General features: G+C 53.4%; 4 protein-coding genes and 1 long non-coding RNA gene across 7 annotated transcripts in view; 2 read left to right on the top strand and 3 right to left on the bottom strand.

Moving 5' to 3' along the window:
• Positions 1-152: 152 nt before the first annotated feature.
• Positions 153-4,535, bottom strand: Trappc14 (trafficking protein particle complex subunit 14). The gene is made up of 11 exons (XM_075975152.1): positions 3,949-4,535; positions 3,600-3,695; positions 3,371-3,500; positions 3,175-3,261; positions 2,909-3,029; positions 2,661-2,808; positions 2,249-2,331; positions 1,999-2,162; positions 1,346-1,500; positions 1,008-1,201; positions 153-879 (listed from the first exon to the last, which is right to left on the bottom strand). Exons 1-11 carry the CDS (start codon positions 4,357-4,359, stop codon positions 726-728), a joined length of 1,743 nt encoding a protein of 580 aa, XP_075831267.1. The 5' UTR covers positions 4,360-4,535; the 3' UTR covers positions 153-725.
• A 918-nt stretch (positions 4,536-5,453) lies between these two features.
• Gal3st4 (galactose-3-O-sulfotransferase 4) lies at positions 5,454-12,283 on the bottom strand. The gene is made up of 3 exons (XM_075975142.1): positions 12,156-12,283; positions 11,655-11,958; positions 5,454-6,786 (listed from the first exon to the last, which is right to left on the bottom strand). Exons 1-3 carry the CDS (start codon positions 12,278-12,280, stop codon positions 5,785-5,787), a joined length of 1,431 nt encoding a protein of 476 aa, XP_075831257.1. The 5' UTR covers positions 12,281-12,283; the 3' UTR covers positions 5,454-5,784.
• Positions 5,454-21,086, bottom strand: Gpc2 (glypican 2). Of its 3 annotated transcripts, XR_012910755.1 has the most exons (12): positions 20,757-21,069; positions 19,938-20,096; positions 19,308-19,630; positions 18,510-18,590; positions 17,710-17,872; positions 17,330-17,460; positions 17,027-17,173; positions 16,807-16,946; positions 16,551-16,720; positions 12,156-12,470; positions 11,655-11,958; positions 5,454-6,786 (listed from the first exon to the last, which is right to left on the bottom strand). XR_012910755.1 is itself a non-coding variant. In XM_075975132.1 (10 exons), the coding sequence occupies exons 1-10, from the start codon at positions 20,920-20,922 to the stop codon at positions 15,379-15,381; spliced, it is 1,740 nt and encodes a 579-aa protein (XP_075831247.1). In that variant the 5' UTR covers positions 20,923-21,086; the 3' UTR covers positions 14,708-15,378. The 3 variants fall into 3 exon arrangements, 2 of the variants coding, with proteins under 2 accessions (XP_075831247.1, XP_075831252.1); XM_075975132.1 differs by lacking the exons at positions 5,454-6,786; positions 11,655-11,958; positions 12,156-12,470 and adding an exon at positions 14,708-15,638 and having other exon boundaries at positions 20,757-21,086; XM_075975137.1 differs by lacking the exons at positions 5,454-6,786; positions 11,655-11,958; positions 12,156-12,470 and adding an exon at positions 14,724-15,638 and having other exon boundaries at positions 19,938-20,070; positions 20,757-20,828.
• Positions 17,837-18,566, top strand: LOC142851260 (uncharacterized). Its single transcript, XR_012910756.1, has 3 exons — positions 17,837-17,875; positions 17,977-18,092; positions 18,549-18,566. It is a non-coding gene; the product is annotated as an uncharacterized LOC142851260 (long non-coding RNA).
• Positions 19,961-21,436, top strand: part of Stag3 (STAG3 cohesin complex component) — a 31,571-nt gene continuing 30,095 nt past the window's right edge. The window contains exon 1 of the mRNA XM_075975122.1: positions 19,961-20,088. The gene's annotated coding sequence lies outside the window, so the exon portion shown is untranslated. The remainder of the gene's footprint in view (positions 20,089-21,436) is intronic.

The following is a 21,436-nucleotide window of genomic DNA, read 5'->3' as shown; positions in this document are numbered from 1 at the left end:
AGGCTGGGCTGCTGCAATAGTGGTTTCCGACCAGTCTAGGGCGTTCCGAAAAGCCAAAGTAAAACTAGCAATTGGAGACTCATGGACAGGAAGACAGCTGTTTGTACACTGAAGGCGATCTCTCCTGTGGCCGACACAGACAAGACTCAGACTCCCTCCTGAAGAGCGTTTAATAGTTTACTTCAGTTGGAGATGGAGTCAGAGAATAAGTTACAGGAACAGACAAAAAAACCAAGAAAACAGAACTTAAAGTGCTTCAGGCTGCCAACGTAAACATGAGGGGCAGAAAGAGGCCACCTAGCTATGTCCCCAACCCCTGAGACAGGAGAGTCATTGTCATTGTTGGGGTCCCTTTACCACTCCCACCCTCTAATCTCAGCCCTGCGGGTGGGTGGAAGGGAATTTCAGAGGCAGAGAGGATTGAACAGGAAGGAGAATACTCTGTAAACTCGGGACAAGTGAAGGGCTGGGGCAAGGGAGCGCCTGCAGCCCTTGCCCTGCTGGGGTGGGGCCAGCCCCCCCACGAGAACTCGGGGAATACTGTTGGCTGAGCTGCAGCCATGCTGCCCATTTCCCAGCTTCTGCCCTTATCCCTCACCAGCAGACACAGACAGCCAGCCCTGCAGGGCCTCTCTGCCTACAGTGGGAGGCGCAGCCTGGGAACAAGGAGCCCTCCGGGGGCGTAGGGTTTCTGGAGTGTCCAGAGCTGAGTGAGCAGACTGGTGCTACTTGACGGGCTCCACCACCAGGACTTTACACTCGCGCTTGGCAATCTTGTCTAGAGAAAGCACAGCCTTGTCCGGGGGCAGGTAGAGGGGACGACCGACGGGGGAGGCCACAGGGGGTGTGATGGCCCTGCGCTCCATCACGCTGCCAGACCTGGGAGAAGACAGGGGCTGTGGGCTCCGTGAGGGTGCAGCATCCCCACCTCCCAACCCCTCTGGCATCCTGTTCCTAGACTCCCAACTCCCCTCCGGGTCACACTGACAGCCACCCAGGTCCCTTACCTCATGAGGTGGCTACGGGAAGGCTGCTGGTGGGAGAAGGACTGAGAGCGGCCTAGGCTAGCCTGGTGTCTTTCCACCAGGTCACGGACGGCAGGGCTGCTGGGGCTGCTCTTGCGGGACAGGGGCCGGGCCTCGGGCGGAGGGTGGGACACACTGGCAGTGAACTGCAGCTTCAGTTTCATGTGCTGGCTCAGCTGGGTAGGAAGACGCAGACCTTCACACAGACCCAGGTTGGACTGGACCTCCAGCTTCCCTGTGCCCAGCCTTCTAGGCTCCCTAAGGCATTTCCCCTCCAGAAGCTAGGAAGCCCTGACTGTCCCACCCAACACTGGGCCCACCTCAAAGAGCCCCGTCCTCAGAGCCTGGAAGGCCACACTGAAGGTAAGCGCGCTGCCCTTCCGGGAGAAGCCAAGGTTATTGAGGGGTGTGTGGCAGACGATGGAGTCCAGGGCTGCTTGCATGGCCCGGCGCTCCTCTTCACACAGCTGCTTTCCTGGGGACAGAAACAGCTTTCCTCAGCCCCCACAGGTCTTTACCAGCAAGGGGGGGGGTGTTTAATTCGCAAGGTGCTCTGTGGGGTACACTGAGTAAATGTTATCTTTTGCTGAGGGTTATAGACAGCGATGGTTAATGCCATGTGCCGAGGTCTGTTCTCATCAGTATCGTGCACTAACTCATTAATACGCGTAACAAGCCATGAGATGTTATTTACTCAGTTTTAGAGAGGATAGAAGCCCAGAGATGCAGCAACTTACCAAGGTCACACAGCTGGTAAATGAGCGGGGTAGAATCTGTACCAGAACGCACAGAGCCAAGGCCACTGCCCACTGCCTATCTTAACTCCCCATCTGTGACCCTGGATGACTAGCCAGGTACTCGGCAGAGCCGTTAGGCTGCTGCAGGCACCCACTGAGGGCTCCTCTCACTATCCCATCTCTTCCTTTCCCTGCCCCTCCCAGGGGACGAGGTCTCAGCCTGGTTGGGGACCCACCAGCCTGTGCGTGTTCCGGGGTCCACACAAGCCTCACAGCAAGGAAGTCTTGGAGGTTGTTGAGCAGCGTGTAGGTGACAGTGAAACGCTCGTAGGTCCGAACAGGGGATTCACAAGAAGCGGTCATCACAAAGCAGGGGCGGTCTAGGCGGACACTGGGCAGGCTGGGAGCAGTGGAAGAGGAAGCTGGGTGTATGTGTTAGGCAGAGGTGAGCAGGAGGAGAGCCTGGTGGGTCTCCCACATACTCACCGGTAGTGGGTGTAGATGCTCTGGGTGAAGGGCAGTTTTGGGGTGGACCACTGAACCACGGCAATCAAGGGGACTTCAAGACCCTGCAGAGAGGACAAAGGGAGACTTCCCATGTTCAGAGTTTTCGTCTCTTAAGCCCACACCTTTCCTGTCAGTTGTCTTTCCTTTGAGACAGGTCTCAGCCTAGACACGTCTACATCTCCTTACTTAGCTGGGGATGACCTTGAACTTCTGATTCTCCTGCTGTCCAGAGAATGCTAGAATCCCAGGCCCCAGGCACATGCCACTACTGATTTATGCAATGCTGAGGGCAGAACCCAGGGTTCTGTGCTTGGAAGGCAAGCACTCTACCAACTGAACTGTATTTCCAGTTCCCGCTGTTCTCATCACTTATGTGAACACACCAGCTCACCTCCTTGGCCCCAGGAGGGGGCTGCTCACCCCCTCTCAGCTGAAACAGGAAGTTGTGTTCCTCCAGGGCACTAAGGGGACAAGGGAAGTAGCCAGAGGTACCAGGAAGCCGACAGAAGGAGCCCATGGAGACTTCCCCAGACTGGTGACTAGTACAGAAGAAAGGAAGGCAGTGAAGAGTTTGCCATGTCCCATCTCTGCCCCACCGCTCGAAGCCCCGCCCCTCCCCTCCCCTCGCCAGGACCTCACCAGACATTGTCCACCAGCAGTACAGAGCCATCAGGCATGACAGGGAGATAACTGGCATTGAAGTTGGGGAGGATTCGGATATCCCAGATGGAGATCTCCTCCTGGGAGGAGCTGTTCAGCACTGTGTGGGGGAACCGGCCAAGTTCAGAGAAGTGAGACCCCCCCCCTTTCACCCAGCCCTACCTTTACCAGCATAATAGACCCAACACTGCCCTCCACGCCATTCCCTTGGACTATTCAAGCCTTGAGCCAAAAGATTTGCTCACCCTTGAGCACGGTCAAGTGTTTTCCAGCCACAGTGAACTGCCGGCATTTCAGAACTGGAGGGGGAAGCAGCGTCAGCAGGGTGCTCACTGCAGAGAGGGGATGAGGCAAGAAATCAGACCTCTGCTTCTCAGTTCTTCCCTGTCACCCTCTAAATCTACCCCTCTTCCGGGTTCCAGTTTTTCCCTTCTCCCCCACCTTGGGCCTTGAAGGCGCTCTGTTCTCCTCGGAAAGTCTCTCCAGGAGATCGAGTCTGTAGCAAGCGCAGGTAGCCTTGATCTCTGACTTCCGGTGCCTCGACCTCGCGCTTCCACACGGTTACTACAATCTAGATTACCGGAGGCATCGGACCATGATCAGGACTGACGGGTGGGTCTTGAAACGCCGCCTGAATTATAGGGCAACAGCTCCAGCTTTGTCATCCTACCTTGGCCTTGGGTGTCCCTGGGGGCAGTCTATCCAGTGAAACAGTGAGTGGGAAAATGACCTCATCTGTGGACACGATCGGTTCTTCCACAGGCAGCTGGGGATTGTAAAGGGGTGAAGAAGTCAGGAGGGTATCAAAGACGCAGGATCCTTCAACCTCTCCGCAAGACAGGGCAAGTCTTTATGCCCTCCCCTCGCTGTCATCTGCCTCCTGTCTTAGGTCCCTCTGCAAGGCAGAACAATGCTGTCATCTGCCTCCTGCGTCAAGTCCCTAAAGAGTCCATGCCCCAAACTTCCCCTGTTACCCCCAACGAACCTCCCCTCTGCCTTTGTCACCCAGAGATCCTCACCGTGGTCGCTCCCCCTGAGGTAGCAGGGCCCGGGCCGTGGGTGAGAAGGGGGCTGCAGCCTCGAAACAAGCCTCCGCCCCCTGGGTCCCCTCCCCCCGGGGGCTCGGCATCCTGGTCGCCGGCGCCGCCGCCCCCCGGGATCCCCCCTCCGGCGCTGACCGAGGCCAGGGCGGCCAGGGCTGTCGCCAGCTCGGTCCAGGCCCCTCGGGATGCCAAGCCCGCGCCTCCCCCGACGCCGGGCCCCGCGCCGCCCCGGCAGCGCAGCACCAGCAGGAAGCGGACCGTCTCCCCCAGGTATAGATGGTTGCGCCGGGGCAGCGCCCGGTACCGGCCCGGGTCCCCAGCCAGCTCGGCTCGTGGCGGCAGCGGCACGGCCGGGAAATACATCGAGTAGTCGCACTGGGACTCCATTGGGCGGGGGAGGCGACGCGACCCGAGACCGGGCCGGCGGGGAGCCACGGGACCGGCGGGAGCTCGGCCGGCGAGTCCCGACACCCGAGGGCCGCCGCTCCGCCCGGCAGCGGGAGACACCAGCCCGGCCCGGAAACCAGGGAAACGAACCCGGAACCCAGACCCGGCGGCGCCGGAACTGGGGTGCAGGGCTGAATGACTGGAGAAAGACCGGAAGCGGAAGGAAAGGGGCGTAGCCTCTGAGGTTGCACGGAGCTGGTCTGGTTTGCGGTCGTGAATGTCGGCTGCTGAGGAATTTGTGGGAGGCTAGACAAGCTTCTTTGGGTAGAATTTATTTTTATTTGCCCCTCTTCCTCCTCCCTTCCTTCTTTCTTTTTATTCCCTTTCTCTCTTGCTGTCTTCCCTGGTTTTCTCTTTCTGTTCCCCCTCTCTCACGCTTTTTTCCTTTTATGACAGGGCTTCTCGAAGCCCAAGCTGGTCTTAAACTCTCCCTCTGCCTGGCTGAGGATGAGCTCAGACTTTTGATTCTCTTGCCTCTGCCCTTCTCCGGAGTGCTGGCATTACAGGTATGTGTCATCAGGTCTGATTATGCAGTGCTGAGGATTGACCACACGGCTTCATGCATGCTGGCAAACACTCTACCAACTGAGCTACCCGTCTTGTTCTTGGATTTTTGTGGTGGTGGCGGCGGTTGGTTTTGGTGGTATGTGTCTGTATTATTGCATCACAAGCCTCAGCCTGAGGCTAGTCAGTTGTTTTATCAACGGGCTGTATTCCCAGCCTTGAGGAAATACTGAAAGGAAAGAACGCTTTCCAGTCCAATTTCTATCCAACAAAAGAGTCTCCATCCCTCCCCCTTTGAGAGCCCTACATAAAACACAACTGGGGCCTGGAGAGATGGCTTGAGGTTGAGAGCACTTGCTGATCTTGCAGAAGACCAGGGTTTGGGTCCCATCACCCACATGGTGACTCACAGTCATTGGTAACTCCAGTTCCAGGAGACCTGTGGGCACCAGGCATGTTGTGTGGTACACATTTATACATGCAGGCAAATTACTTGTACACAAAAAAATAATTTTTTAAAAAAATACATGAATGTTTCATAGCATTTATTCATCCAACAAATATCTTCACAGTGAAATCAACACAGCTCCATAACAATTTTTTCATAGAGAACTGGATGTATCATGCCCCAACTTTCTCTGGCTCACTCTTCTTTTGCCCCTCCAGGGGAGCTTTGGGGGAACTGCTAGATGTTCATCTTGGGACTTGAAGAGACCAAGTGAGCAGCTGGGGGTGGGAGGCAGCTGTTGCTGGAATTCCTACTGAAAAACCAGGCAGCTCAAGTCTCGCCTTAGAGCAAACTTCCTGTTCCTTCCAAGGGAAGGGAAGGTGCGTCGTGTGTCCTCATGTGTCATCCCATGCCTATGGGGGCAGCAGCCTTGAGGTCTTGAGAGGCAGGGAGACTGTAGGGGGAAACTGCTTGGCATCGAGTTTGTCCTTGTACTGCAGCTCAGGAGTAGCCAAGCGTTCACATTCCTCTTGGTCTTTCGGGCTCAGTCCGCTCTGAAGTACGTACCCCAAAACTTTAGCTGAACCGAACTGAAAAGGACGGAGCTTTACATCGGTGATGTATTTGGGGTCTAAAGCCTCACCTCCCATCAGGCAACGTTTAGCCAGAGCTTCTCTTCGAGCCCGGAGCTCAGCCACAGCACGTTGCAGCCGGCTGCGGCCATATTGCTCTATCCGTGACCACAGACTACGGTTGAAGTGAGTATAAAGAGCCCAGTCTAGGTTATTCCAAGCTCGGGCCCGTGCAGTCAGCTGCTGATCTTCACTATTCAACACACTCTTGTTGGCAGCCCCGAGCCTCTGCTCACCTCCAGCCTGGGCATTGTGCATGAAGCCCACCACGTCATCTAGACCCCAGCACAGGGCATCTGCCAACAGAACCAATGACTCGTCAAAGTACTCGGCCACCATGACCAAGTCAAAGACCGAATCCAGCCAGGCCAGACCCCACTGGATAAAAGATGAGGGCCGGAAATCTGAAGAGGCAAAGCCGGCTGGCTGCTGGTGACTATTAGCAGCTGTGGTCACAGGCTGGAAAAGAGTTCCAGGGCCAGCAGCAGAAGGCATAATATGTAGCTGGAGGGGGCTGGGGTCCCTGGGTAGATGAGGACTCACTCTCGTCTCTGGGGGGAAGGGCAACCCAAAGTCAAACCATAGTAAGTTGCGGGCGTAGTGGTTGCCACGGCCCCCGGGTCTGTAGAAGGCTCGAGGATTGGACAGGAAGGCAGCCAAAGAAGGTGCCTTTCGGAAGGCTGATGAGGTTGACTTGTAGTAGGAGAAGGCAGAGCGGGCTAGAGCCGCTGGATCTCGGACAATGGAAAAGAAGAAGCTGTCAGAAGGCATGACCTGAAGTACCTGCAGAGGAAAGAAAGCAGACATAGAGAATGCTTGACTGAGTAAAAAACAAGGACAAGCTAAGGCTCTGGTGAGCCCCCTCGGAACACTGCCCCCCCGGAACACTGCCCCCCCCCAGCTAAGCTTCCCTAACTAGCTGGGTGTTCTTGGGGGGAAGTTATGTAACACCTCTAAGACTCAATTTGCTTCTCTGCAAAAAGGAAGTCAGGGGTTCCCAGGTGAGACGAATACATGAGATAACAGCTAGTCAGAAATCCGGAACCCACAAAGCTCTAGGTCATTCATTTCCTTGGGCCTTTGTGTCTTCTTTAGTTGATAAAAACTCTCAAACCTGGGGCTGGGGAAATGGCTCAGTCAGTAAAGTGTTTGCCACACAGGCATGAGGACCCCAGTCCATACTCCCATAAAAGCCTGGCACAGTGGTGCTCACCCGTAAGTCCTGTGCCAAGGAGGCAGAGACAGGGCCATAAGCCCTGGGAGCTGGCTGGCACACACCTAAAACCTCTAAGGACCAGACTTGGTGTTTACTTCTGCAATAAAATTCCATTTGTATTCAGTTTTTGCATGTGCATATGTGTGAGTGTTCTTGTGTGCGCACTTGTTCGTGTGACTCTGGGAGAGAACCTCAATTTCTCAGGTGTCATCCACCTTTGTTTTCAAGACAGGATCTCTCACTGGCGCTCAACCAGGCAAGGCTGACTAGTCAGGGAGCCCCAGGGACTCTCCTATCTGCCTCCTCCGAGCTGGGAACACAGAGTCTGCTACCAAGCCCAGCTCTCTTCCATCAGTTCTGGAAGTCAAATTCAGGTTCTAAAATTGCTTGCATGGTAAGCATTTTACTGTACCTCCCCAGCTCTATCCCTTTTTGAGATAGGGTCACACTTACACAGCCCAGGGTGGCCTTAAATTTAAGCTGAGCATTGTAATTACAGACAGGTGCCAACATGGCCAGTACACACACACACACACACACACACACACACACACACACACACACACACACACACAACACACTCTGGGACTCTTAATCACAACTTCAAGAAAGCAATTGGCCTGAGGCTCCTCAAAATGGAAGGAGGGAGACATCAGTGGCAGGAGCTGTGTTCTCAGGCCAGTCTAAGATGACTGCCACACAAGGCACAAGGCTCTTCTGTAACTCCAAAGATCTTGGAGAACCAGACACTCCTGAAGTATGGCACTGGCGGGAGGTGGGGGGAGGGCAGGACAGTGCTGGAAAATGGGTAAGGCTGAAGTCTGGGATGTGTCTATTACTCGACAGGTACCTTGAGAATCAGGCTTAGTTGTGCTATAGCATAGCCCTGCAGACTGACTGATGTGTTATGTTAATAGCTCCCACACTCCCTGGAGGAATCTACCCTGAAAATGACTTTTATCATGGAATCTAACCTTTCTGTATCACAGTGGCAATTGGTAATAAGTCTGTCCTTAAGGAAGTTTTTAAAAATGAGGATCAGGGGCTGGGCAGATGGCTCAGTGGTTAAGACCTTGTATCCTGCAGTTGTGAGAATCGGTGTTCAGATCCCAGCACCCAGGTAATGAGCCAGGTATCTCTACAAATGCCCATAAGCCTGCCTCCAATGGGGGCAGAGACAGGAGGATCACTGGGCTAGCTGGCTTCCAACCTAGCTGAGAACCTAGCCCCATGTTCAGGGAGGGACCCTCCCTCAAAGGAACAGGCAGAGAATGATAGCCGAGAACTCCCTGCTACCCTTTCTAAATGGCCTTGAACATGCACAGGCACACATTGTCTCTCTCACACACAAACAAATCTTCAGATGAATAAAATACAATTGGGTCAATCTCCAAAATGATAATAGGAACTTATTTGGAATTTATGCTGTTATGCTACGCATCTGGAAACTATATGAACAAGGCCCCAAATCAACAACAAGGCATTCCTCAGTCTTTAACCATCCCTCCTAAAAGAGAACAAATGGTTACATTTCTCATATCATCAAGAAATTTCATTCCCCAAACTCCTATACCACCCCCCTCAACTCTGCAGGAGACAGCCAGAGAACAAATGACCATTTGTGAATGACCATTTTTAGATTTGAGAGTGGGGTTACATAGCAAAACAGACTGAAAATTTACTGAGAAAAAAAATGATTTTTTTTAAAGGCTCAGTGGCTAAACAGCTGCTGCACAGGTGTGAGGACCTGAGTTCGGATCCCCAGCACCCATGTAGGTAAAGCTAGATGTGGGGGGCACGCCTCTGTTATCTCCAACGGTGAGGAGGGAGGTGGAGACAGGTGAGTCCTCAGAAACCCACAGACCGGCTACCCTGGAGCACAGAGCCACAAAGTGCAGAGAAGATCCTGTCTCGAATGAGGTGGAATGTGAGAACTGACACAAGGCTGCCCTCTGACTCTGCCTGCCACACATGCACTATGCTACGCACACACTGGGATCAGTTATGGGCACATCCTACAAAGGTTTTTTTTTTTTTTTAAGAGTTATGCCTTTCTTTAACTGAATGTTTTTCATTTTCTTCCTTAATATGGCAACGCCCAGAGGGCAGAGCCTTTAAACTCTGGCTTTTTTTTGGAAAGCAGGTGGTAGTTAATTGTCCCTGGCATCAAAAATAACCGTTCCCAGTTCTGCCATTTGCTACTTGTGTGATTTTGGCATTTCACCGATGTCATCAGAGCCTTTGTGTCTTCAGGTATAAATCTGGATTAGTATAGGTGGAAGAATGTGGAAGGGCCTGGAACACGGTAGGTAGAATGGCATTGACCATGACGGTCATCTCTCAGCCATCAGAGGATCCCCAGTGCAGTGGTCTCTGGCCCACTCTTTTTTTTTTTTTCTGAAGCTGAGGACCGAACCCAGGGCCTTGCGCTTGCTAGGCAAGCGCTCTACCACTGAGCTAAATCCCCAACCCCTCTGGCCCACTCTTAACGGTAGCCCCTTGTTATACAACAGTGGCTCCTTGCTGCCCCTGACATCACCTTCATGGTCCTCAGCTGTCTCCTCTTCTGCCTTCAACAAGGGTGTTCCGGGTGTGGTGGCTCATATATGAAATCCTAGCCCTTGGAAGGCTGAGGAAGGAGGATAGCCAAGAATTCAAGGAAAGCCTAGGGTACACAGCAAGAGACTGTTCCAAAACAAAGTGTTTGGGCAGTCTCTGCTATTCTATAAACTGCACACACTCTCCTGATACACACATGTCTACATAAATCATCATGTCTTTGTGATGGTTTGCTTCCTCTAAGAATGCCCAATCTGGGCTGGGGATATAGCTCAGTGGGAAAAATGCTTGCTTAGCGTAAGTGGGGAATCCCTTAGCGCACTAGGGTTCAATCCCTAGTACTTCATTAAAAAGCAAACAAAAACAAAACACCAAGAATATCTGATGTTTACTGGACACTACTAGCTCACACCTATAATTCTGGCACTCTGAGAGACTGAGATACAAGTACTGCCATGAGTTCTAGGTCATTCTGGGCTAATGTTGAGTATCACACACACACACACACACACACACACACACACACACACACACACAGTTCCCCTGGAAGAATGTCTGAGCTGGAGATCTAACTCACTTTATAGAGTGCTTGCCTAGCGTTCACAAAGTGCTGGGTTCCATCCCCACCACTATATAAACTGATAGTGGTTTGTGCCACCTGTACCCAACACTCGGGAGATGGAGGCGGGAGAATCAGGAGTTCAGTATCATCCTCAGCTACTGAGTTAGAAGCTAGTCAGAGCTACATGAGATCCAGTATCAAATACAGATGGACAGACAGACAGATCCAGTATCAAATATAGACAGACAGACAGACAGACAGACAGACACACACACACACACAAGAAAGCAGGAAACATAATGAGCCTTTTCTCGAAAACCCCTTCTGATCTTTCTTTTAAGTTCCTTGCCCACCACATGAACCTCTCTGTTCTCCTGCCAGGTGCTCCTTATCCCTCATGGTGCTAGAATTACCGTGTGAGCCACCACGCCCAGTGCCCGTGTGCTTTCTGTTTCTCCCGACAAGCATTCACTGGTTTAAGCACGTGAGACAACGTGTTCATCTCTCCGATAAGATGCCTCCTTCAGGGTCAGAGCTGGGGTCTCTCTTGTTGTTTCTTTTTGAGATAGAGGTATAGTTATGCAGCTCAGGTTGACCTTCAGCTATTTTTTTTAACTTTTTGAGATTGGATTCTTCTGGTTCCATCTCCCAAGTGCTAGGATTACAGGTGTGCACCTCCACACCTGGTTTATATGCTGCTAGGAATTGAATCCAGGGCCGTATACATGCTAGACAAGCAGTCTATCAGCTGGGCTACATCCCTAGTCTGACCTCCAGGAGCCTCCTGTCTCAACTTCCCAAGTTCCGGAATTACAGGTATATGCCATCACACTTTCAAAATGTCCAACTCTTCTTTCTGTTGAGGGCTTAACACAGAACTGACATGAAGTTTCAAACCATGGTTTTTATCCATAACCCCAGCGCTAGGGAGATGGAAACAGGATGATCCTGGGGCTCTCTGGCCAGACAGTTTAGCTGAATCATTAAGTTCCAGGTTCAGTAAAACACCCTGCCGGTCTCCAAAGCTAAGGTAGAAAGTAAGATATATATCTGGAGTTGATATCTGGCCTGACATCTGGCCCCCACAAGCACACACATCCTCCACACACAGATCCCACAGGAGAGAGGGAATACTTTAGCTCTGCCCCAGGCGGAGGACACTCAGAGAAAGAGCAACAGGAAACCTCACCTTTATATCCTAGGGCCCAGTTTGTGGGTGAACCCCCATACCAAGGATGAACCCCTCTTACATGTCTTGACCACAAGCCTGAGATTTCTTGTCCATTCGTCTCCACCCTCCCTGCACCTCCTCACCTCTTTCAGGTTGAATCTCATGTGGTGACAGAGGATATGGAAAGGCTTCTTGGTGTCTGAATTCTGGGGGTGGTAGCCTTTGACCTTAGAGGCCTGGAAAAGCTTTGGGTAGCCAAACTGGTAGTGGGCAGGCAGGGCAAAGCGTAGCCCCTGCTGGTCCCCATAGCGATGAAGGAGATTGAGCACAGAACTGCTCCCAGATTTGTGTGTCTTCAAGAACACAAGCCGCTGTCGGGGGAGGCAAGACTTAACAGTTGGTCCCAGTGAAGGGATCCAGGACTGTCGGAGCTGCAGCCCCGGTAACCTGGAAAGAGAAAGGAAGCGGAGTGTCCTGTCCCTTGCCATTATGTGGAACAGGTGGGTCCTTGTGTTGAATGGGCAGCAGGAATGCCCCCCACCCCAGCATTTGCCCCCTAGAGTCACACATCCCCAGGTGGGATTAAGAAAGAGTAGGTTGGGGGTGGGGTATAGTCGGAGAGGTAAGGCAGGATGGGTACTCACCTCCTCTGGAATGGTCCCCCTAAGAGCTGGAGGCCAAATCCAATGGTCATGAAGACTCCCAGAGCCACCCCTAGGCTCCGAGGCCTCCAGAGCCTCATGGTCCTGACAGGAGACAGTGGACCCATGTGCCACAAGGCAGGTGACACTAGGCAGGGACAGAGCCTGGGCCAAGAGCCATGGGTGGCAGAGACAGCTGGAGTTGGCTGCGCAATCGTGGAAGACACCTTTTGGAGATCAGGGGCTCATTCCCCAGGCCTGCTCGCAGCCCTGGTTGAGTCTGCCCCTGAGTTAGCAGATTTTTGCCTCTGTCAGCGTCTAGAAGGGAAATGAGGGGGGAAGGAGAGGAGTCTAAAGAGAAGGGCAGAACCTTTTCTTCTTCTGCCACTAAGACCTGAAGCGGGGATGGTGAGTGGCCCAGGGTGTGTGTGTGTGTGTGTGTGTGTGTGTGTGTGTGTGTGTGTGTGTGCGGGCCCTTTACACCAGACCCTTATAGATGACCTGACATCTATTCCCTGTTCTGCCAAACTTGTTTGTCTTCAGCCACCCCTCCCCAAACTCTCCGACTGTACCCCTCTCCCAAACTTTGGATATTTGAAAGGGAAGGAGAGAAAGTCAGGACCCAGATCTCAAATGAAACAGACACCAAAAGAGATAGAATCTGTTCATGACCTTCTTTCCATCAGGGCATTGTCAAGCCAGGTCCTGGCTGCCTTCCGAGTCCCTCCGTCAATCACAAATAGGAATGAAGAACCTCCCTCCTTCTTGAGCTAGTTTAGGGGGAAACCTTAGAAGGGATGGAGTCGGGGGAACCAGAAAGGAAAAGGTTGGGTAACCTGGAGGAGGAAAGGGGGCGGGTGGACATAGAGGAGTGATGTGAGTCACTGCTCCTGCTGGCAAGGCTGTTTTTCACTCCACCAAGGCAGACCCCAAGTTCTAAAAGGGGCTGGTGGAAACGTGGGATGACAGAGCCCCTGGATGCACCCCATTCTGCTTCTTAATCCTATCTTGCACGGGGGGGGGGGGGAGAGAGAGAGAGAGAGAGAGAGAGAGAGAGAGAGAGAGAGAGAGAGAGAGAGAGAGAGAGAGAGAGAGAGATATTTTGATTGATTTTCTTCCCAGGACCTAAGCTTCCTGATGAATTTGGATTTAGCTCCACATTTTCAGATCATGCCATACAATCAAAGATCAAGGTCCTTCCAGCAAGCGTTGACAGCCTCCTTCCCTGAATTGCCAGGGTGACCCCAAGCGAAAAGAATCCAAGCTTGCTATCCAGGGACTCGCCTCCTTCTGGCATTATCCCCAACTCCCTCCCCCACCACAGCCCCCAGAATTCAGCCAGCAAACTCCTGTATCCCCGAGCTAAACTTTATTTCCTCCCATCCACCTCAAGCTCTTCGCATTGCCCTCATCCCGGCTCACAGTCCCCTCTGCAGCTTTGGTGACTGCTTCATCTGTCGTCAGCCCTTTGTTAAGGGTCTTCTGAGAACCCTTCAGGTCTCCTTCCATAAATTCAAAGGTCCCTCCACTGGTCCCAGCCTCAGCTTCTCTAGCCACTCACCAGGCCACAAGGAGAGCAGGGGAAAAATCAGGTCGGGCTGTCCCAGCCACCGCCCGGCTCCTCGGATCAACTTTCTCTACAAACTTTTCTCAGCACCCAGACTCCTCCCCCTCCCCTCCCTTTGTCCCGCCAGCCCAAGTAGCTGCTAACTTGCTTGCTTGGGCATTGATCCGTTCTCTCTGGGTCTCTCCCCTCCCTGCCCCTTTATGCCGCTTTACCAATCTACTGGGGAAAAGATACCCTAGCCTGCCTTTGAAATGGCACTTCTACCCTCCTTTCAAGAAGGAATCAATTACTTTTTTTTGACTTTCCACAAAACAAAAGATTTATTCAGGTGTGTGTAAGAGAGAAAGAGACAGACAGACACACACACAGAGACAGAGAAGATAGCCAAAGTCTGTCAAGAATTCCCACTCTTACCCCGAAGGCAAAGGCAGTGGTGTGTTAACATAAATAGACCTGGTGTTCTGCACATTTTACAACTACTTCCTCATGTGATTCCTGTTTGATCTTCACAATTCTTTTTTAATAGGCTAAGATATTTAGACCTCAGGCTTGGGAAATCTGGGGTTGTTCCTTAGGGCTGCTTGCTCCCAGGGAACATACTTCAAGAGGCAAGAAGCAGGTAGAAAATGAGCCAGTTACATATGCCCAGGAGGGAAATTAAAGAGTATGGAAACAGACTGCAGGAAAAGCACCTGCTCCACATGCACAAGAACCCAAGTTCAAATCCCCTGCACCCATGTGAAGAAGCTCGGCATGGCCACAAGTGCATCTGCCTGTAACTCCAGTGATATGGGATGGGCGGGGCATAAGAGGCACACTGGGGCTTGCTGGCTGACAGCCTAGCTCCAGATTCAGTGAGAATGCCTTCTCAAGGGGTTAATGCCTATACAGAGTGAAACAGCAGGACAGATTTCCTCCTCTGGCGTCTGGGTGTGCACATGCACACACCACACATACACGCACATGTATAAAAAGCCACACGTATGGTCCAATAAATTATTTATTTACCTATAAACAGACTTTAACGCTGAAATATGAAATGGATGCTTGTGAAGGATGTGGATGGCAAAGGTCATAGGATGAGCCCCCCTCCCCCACTTAAGAAACAGATGCTTTTAAAGAGTCAACAGAACCCAGGTCATCTCCCCCATCCCCATCCTCTGTCCCACTGTCAACACCTAGCTTTTTGTGTGTGTGTGAGTTGTGTCCCCAACTCTCAATCCTCCTGCCTCAACCTCCCAAATAATGGGTTTACAGGCATGTGACATCACTCCCAGCTAGGTTTATTTGTCCATCTTCAATACCAGGTATCCCCCATGCCAACAGTCCCCCCTCCCACTTCCAAGTTCCTTCAACCCGTTCCCCAACAGCCCACCCCCTGCCTTTTGCATCAGTGAGCCCCACACCTTAAAAGAGCTGAACCACACTCCCTTCCTAAATAAATATCCCCAGTTCCCAAATGAAAAAATAAATATTATGAATACCCATCTGCCTCCAGCCCAACAATGGGAAACTCCTGGATCTGGGGCCCCAGCCATTCACCCACCAAGTCCCTTTCTACTTCTCTGTAGCCCCCGTCCACGCTTCCTCATGCTCAGCTGAGAAAGGTGGAGAGGAAAGGGCCATTAACCCTTCTGATGCTAGGGCACCCCTCCCTGGTTATCGAAGTCCAAGCAGGGTCAGGGCTGAGGGAAAGAGGATGAGGATGAGTGGAACGTGAGGACCAACAGACGATCCCAGATTCCTGCTCCTGCCCTGGTTATATCTGGCACTGCCACTTCCTCCTTTGACCCCAAGGCCATCCCTTCGAGGAGGGCGAGGTGGCCTTGCAGGCCTGGCTGGGGGAACCACAGGCGCTGCCCCAGCTTTCCAGTCATCTGCGTACTGTTGTCCCCCTCCGGAGCCGCTGGCGTCTTCATCTGTGCAGATGGAGAGGAACAGAGGTCGATGCAGAAAGGAAGAGGAAGAGAGGTAGGAATGATGCATATGGGAGGGAAATTGAGGCAAGACACAAAGAACACGTTTGTGTATATAGGCACGCACGAAAATGTCAAAACGAACCCCATTATTTTGCATAATTAATATACAAAAAAAGAGAGATAAAGAGAGGCAAGAGAAGGACACACATAAGAGTGATAGACAGGAACGCCGGGGGAGGGAACGCACAATCAGAAATCAGAAGCCAGACATGGAGATGGGATAAGGTAATGAGATGGGAAAGCCAGCGTCAGAAAAAGGACAGAAGTGGGTACATCTGGAGAGCAGACAAGAAGTCACAAAGAACAAAAGCAGAGAAACGGGCGGGGGCGGGGGGAAGGAGCAGGGAGTGTGACCAAGACAAAGAATAAACCATGAATGTTTGTTTCTCTTTTTGGCTAATCTGGCGGTGGAGGGCAGCCCAGTGGTACCACAGCTAGCTTCCCTGTCCCCCCCCCCCCCCACTACTGCTCTTTACAGTACATTTCCTCAGTGTTCTCTGTAGGAATGTTTGTCTTCGCTGCAATCAAGGATGGAGACATTTGCGAGGGGGCGGGGCTAACGGGGCAATGAGTGGGACTCAAAGGGAGCCGGGCGGGAGCAGAGGCGCAGTGGGGGGTGATGGTGTCTGGGGCCACCAGGAGTTCCAAGAGCGGGTACTTGAGAGGGCCATAAACGGGCAGGGAGGTAGTGGGCTGGGCTCCAGAGCAGTGAGCTGGCTCTCAGCAGAGGTAAAAGTTAGAGGGCAGTGGGCGGGACTTGAGAAGCAATGGGCAGGCCCCTAGGGGAGACTCGCTGGACGCTGTCCCTAGGCGGGGGCAAGGGGCGGTGCCGAGTGGGTTTCTGAGTCTCACCAGCGTCGTGCATGTCAAGGTCCTGACCCAGGGCAGCTGCCTTCATCCGAGCCGTAGCTGCTCTGAGATGTAGCCTCCGCCGCCGCGTCGGGACGTCGGGGTCAGAGGGATCCAGCTCCGGGTTGCGGAGCTGCTCGTTCAAGGAGCCCACGACCACAGGCGACAGATACCTAGGAACACACCACCGCGAAGGCTCCCGCTGCCTTCCTTCCCTCTATCTGCTGCCCAACTCCCGCCACCACCGCCAGAAACTCACCGGCCTCTTCCAACGCCAGTCCAGCAGGGTGCCGCCTCCTGCGAGAGGTCTGCAGCCATGCGGGAGTCCCCGCACACGGTCACGGGCAATCCGGCCCAGAAGCCCCGCACGCGACCAACTCTCTCTCGGAGCTCCCCTACCTGCACGACGGACAACAAAGCTGCAGCGCGTCCAGCGCGGTCGTGCCACACCCACCTGCACCCGCAGTTCCTCTACACACCAGGCGGTGCAGATTAGTGCCCGCCGCCGTTGTCGGCCGTTCTTCCTCAGCTGCTACCCTCCACGGGCGGCTAGCCTCTTCTCGGGGCGCTGGTGCTCGGCGGTTACGAGACTGCACTGGATGTGGGGTCCCGCATTCCTGAAATACCTGTGCAGAGGAAAAGACCCCAACACAGCCACTCTGAAGAAAACCACACTGTGCCCCACCCCCGAGTCTACAGTCTCCCCACATGACCTATTGTCTCCGATATTCACACCGAAAGCCACACCTCACCCCTACCCTTCTACCCTTCCCTCTCTATACCTTGGCTGACACCTTTACACTGTTTTCCTGCAGGTGCATCAAACCTTCTGAGATCTTCACCCCAATGGACTCAGCAGCCAGCTCAAAGGAAAAGGGTCCCTGGAGTTTCTCAGCCAACAGCAGGAGACCATCTGAGGGAAGGAGGGAAAAGAGAACGTAGAGGGTATGCACTGAACCAGGGCATTCCCACAAATCTCACTACGGACTTAGGAAAGAGCAATTTGCTTGCGTGGAGATGGTGTGTGTGTGATTAAATGAAAAGCCCCCTCCCTTTTACCCCCTTCCCAGTTTGGTTTTAGGCCACCCTCTCCTTACACAAATGGTCCCCAACCTTACTCAGGACCCTCCTCCAATACTCAGGCTTTCTTGAGCCCCCTCACCCAGATATCCGCCCCATTCAGGCTCCAGTCCCCTGCTGCTGAGGCAGCCATGGGCCACATTGAGGCAGAAGCCCCGGCAGGGCATAAGCGAGGGGACTCCCCGACAAAGTGGGCAGCCGATCAGACGCATCAGGGCCTGCCTGCAGCCTTCCAACACGGGCACCTGGTGGGTAGAGAAAGGGTCTGGGCATCCATGAACACCTAAGCTGCCTTAGCAAGCCTGGTGCTGGGCATAGAGAGACCAGAGATCCTGACCCACCTCCCCAGGCTATCTGTTGGAAGCTGGATGTGAGCAACTGTGGCTGGTGACCCCATATGGCATTCGGTGACACCACCAGACTGCTACAAGGCTGGGCTGCGAAGGGGAGTACCCAGTGGCAAAGGTTTCTGATTCTATTTCATGAGAAGTGTTTGACTAGGGTGTTACTGGGGAGGAGGTGGTAAGGAGAGATTCAGGCCCAAGATGACTGAGGAGAGACGAGGGAGGCAGGAGGTGAGGTTAGGACGGGACCAGGGATGCAGCGAGGCCTTCAGCTGCAGGGAGGAGGGAGGGGGCACCGAGGGGACCACCACAATCTTGAACCGCTATGGAAATGAACAAGCCCTCCAAGACCGGTAGAAGGTGTCATCAGAAGGGAGGGTCAGAGACCCAGTGGAGGCCTGACTCTGGCCTGCCTTCCTGATATACCCTGGAACACCAGAGCCCAGGAGCAGACAAGGGACAGCTCTAGGCCCCTCCCGCCAGCTGGTGCCTGTCTTCTTCACTCCCTGAGCTTTGTCCATTTCAGGTCCCCGCTAACCTTAAGGGCTTCGCTGACCACATTTCTTCCGGTCTCCAGACCCTGGACCAAGGCCCGGGCTGCCACCAGTGCCCGGGTTATCTGGGAAAAAGAAGGTGAGGGAAAAAAAAGCCACAAAAATTATTATGAGTTAGGCAAGACTGGAGCTGAGAGACAACAGGAGGTTGGGTCTGTGGGGTTAACTTGGGGTGGGTACACTGTTGGGTGATGTAAGAGGGAGGTTCAATAGCTCCAAAGGAATTATCGTCTAGAAATATTGGGTGTTTGGGAAGAGCTGGTAGGGTTGTATGGAACAAGGTTTAGAGTTAGACTGTGTATCAGAACACTGAACTTAGAAGGAGGTGTGGAGTCCAGCATTACTCCTCACTGGCTATGGGACTTCCTTGGGAGCCCCATTTTTCTTCTTCATAAAGTAAGGATGCTCTTATCTACCTCAAACAATTATGGTGACAATCCAATGTGATACCATGGACTGCCCAGCTTATGTTTAACTGGATCACAGGAAGTCACTGTGTGAGACATAGAGACGACTAGCTGGGGACGGAGGGCCAAGTGAGTATATAAAGTAGGGCAAAGAATGAGGGTGGGCATGTAGTTAGAGGAGACCAAGGGACACTGGTCAGGCACAGGTGATCAAGACTTGAGAAAGGATCACCAAGCCAGAGAAAGGCTGAGGTGCAGGGCATAAGGTCAGAGGTGACATGTGCACAAAACGGGAGACTGTCTTGGAGATGATGGCTCATAAATTAGGACACTAGGTCAGAAGCTGCTGAAGCTCAGGTTGGGGGACCCCCTCACCTGTAGGCGGAGGCGGCGAGGTGAGTCCCCGAAGGGCTGCAGAGAGCCATCAGCAGTAGAGGTGAGCCGAGTAAGGCAGAGCAGGAAGTCAGGAGGAAAGCTGTACTGGGGGTGCAGCAAAGGGAAGGCTCTCTCCAGAAGCTGTGCCCAGAAATCCGCCAAGGTGTCATCTAACCCCTCACCGGACTTCTCATAGTAGTCCCGTAGGCCAGAGAACAGGCTATTGAAGATGGTGGCGTGCTGGGAATACAGGCGACCATAGGAATGCGAGAAGAGCTGGGCCAAAGAATGCTGGGATATGGACAGCATCTCCCGAAAAAACTCTGGCAAAGGTGGAGGGATGAGAAGAGGGAATAGGGAGGGGGAGAGCAGAGACAGGGCAGAGACCGGAGGGAGTGAGGAAAAGAGGAGGCAAAAGAGTTAGAAAACTGAGCAAGTCAGAGATCCAGCAGACTAGGAATGAGCAGGGCAGGGGCCTGGAGAGAATGCAGAGTGGGAATTGGAGCCAGGCAGGACCGGGCAGTTGCAGGGAGCTCTGGGGTGACTGCAAGAGGTGGGGACAGGGGCTGGGCGGGAATCATCAACATAAAGAGGCGTGGAACCCATTTGGAGACCCCCAAAGGTCCTCACCATTAAACTTTCTATGCCGGGCGGCGAGTGTGTGAGTCAGGAAGGAGCCACTGTCCTCCACCAGGCCACGGAAGGTGACCTCAGCATCCCTGATCAACTTCTGCTCCGTCTCACTGGAACAGCAGGTGTACTCCTGAGGACAGATCTGAAGGTGCTCACCTGGGCAGAGGAAACGGGGAGGAACAGTGGACAGCAAGGCGGGATATTAGGATTTTCCCTCCATCTCCCACCTGTCTCAGGAGGCTGGTCATTCTCTTCGACCTGCCTGGCCGCCTTTTTCTTTGTCTGCCCCTTAAGCCCTACCTGAACCCTCTTTACTGTCCCTCGCCCACCCCAGTTCACCCCTATTTGTCATGGGATCATCTATTTGACAGCTGCCTCGAGCGCCAAATTGGTGACCAGGGTGTCTTCAGGTGACTCTTCCCAACACGGCAGACGCCACGCCTCCAAGGATTAATGGGACATCTACAGGGTGAAGAATGGGGTTTGTAGGGGTGGGGCTACTCGGTGAGCAAAAGTATTATTATAAAAAAAGCTCACAGAAATTGCAAGGGAATTCCTGGCTGCTAAGAAAGCCACTAACGGGTATGCTAATTACAGAGAGGGAATTCCTTGGGTGGGGATTGAGCAAGCGCTATTATGTGAGCAGCGGGGTTCTTGTGATCCTGGTAAGGAAGTTACAGGAGGAGAAGAAAGATGCCTACGAGATGAGACAATTATCACAATGGTCACTGAAAGGAAAGAGTCATCGTGAGACGGGGAGGACCCGTCCCCGCCCCCTCCCACCCCTGACTTTTTAGTCTTCCTCTTTCTTCTCACCTGAGATGAGGGAGGGAGGGATGAGAGTTAAGCTATATCCCCGGGCTCCCAGCACCTGCCGAGTCTCTGCACAACTCCGGACGACCTTTGCCTCACTCCCAGGTCCCGGACCAGGACCGGGACACAGAGGGAGCAGCAAAAGCAGGAGAGGACGCAGCGCGGACATAGCTGCTGTCCTCCCTGGGACGGGGCAAAGTGGGTCCTAAGGAGGAAAGGAGAGTCCACGGAACTCTAAAATTCCTTTCTCGGCCGCGGGACGTCTCGAAGAACAGAGAAAGAGCGTGCACCCCAAAACTGAGCAACCCCAGCACGGTAGCTGGACCAGGCGGCATCTGCGGAGACAATGGGAGCCAGGGAGCGGGACAGGGGGCGGGGCCCGAAGCGGGGGCCCGCCAATGATGAGAAGAAACCGGCCTCGGGGGCGGGGTCAGGGGAGAATTGAAGCCAATGTGGAAGGGTAGCTCGGCAGGGGGCGGAACGCGGGCACAGCGGAGGTTGCAGAGGTGGAGGGGGCGGGGGATGTGGGATGTGGCCCTGAGGAGGGGCGTGGCTTTCTCGCTCGAAAGGCGGGGCTTGCGTGAAACTGAGCCTATTGCAGTTGAGAAGCCGGGCTGAAGGCAGTAGCAGAACTCTCAGCCAATGGAGGGGGGCAGAGGCGCAAAGGAGGCGTGGCTAGGGTG

The sequence above is a fragment of the Microtus pennsylvanicus genome, chromosome 1 (genome assembly GCF_037038515.1).
Source record: "Microtus pennsylvanicus isolate mMicPen1 chromosome 1, mMicPen1.hap1, whole genome shotgun sequence".
NCBI lineage: Eukaryota > Metazoa > Chordata > Mammalia > Rodentia > Cricetidae > Microtus > Microtus pennsylvanicus.
This window is presented reverse-complemented; position numbering and strand designations above follow the sequence as displayed.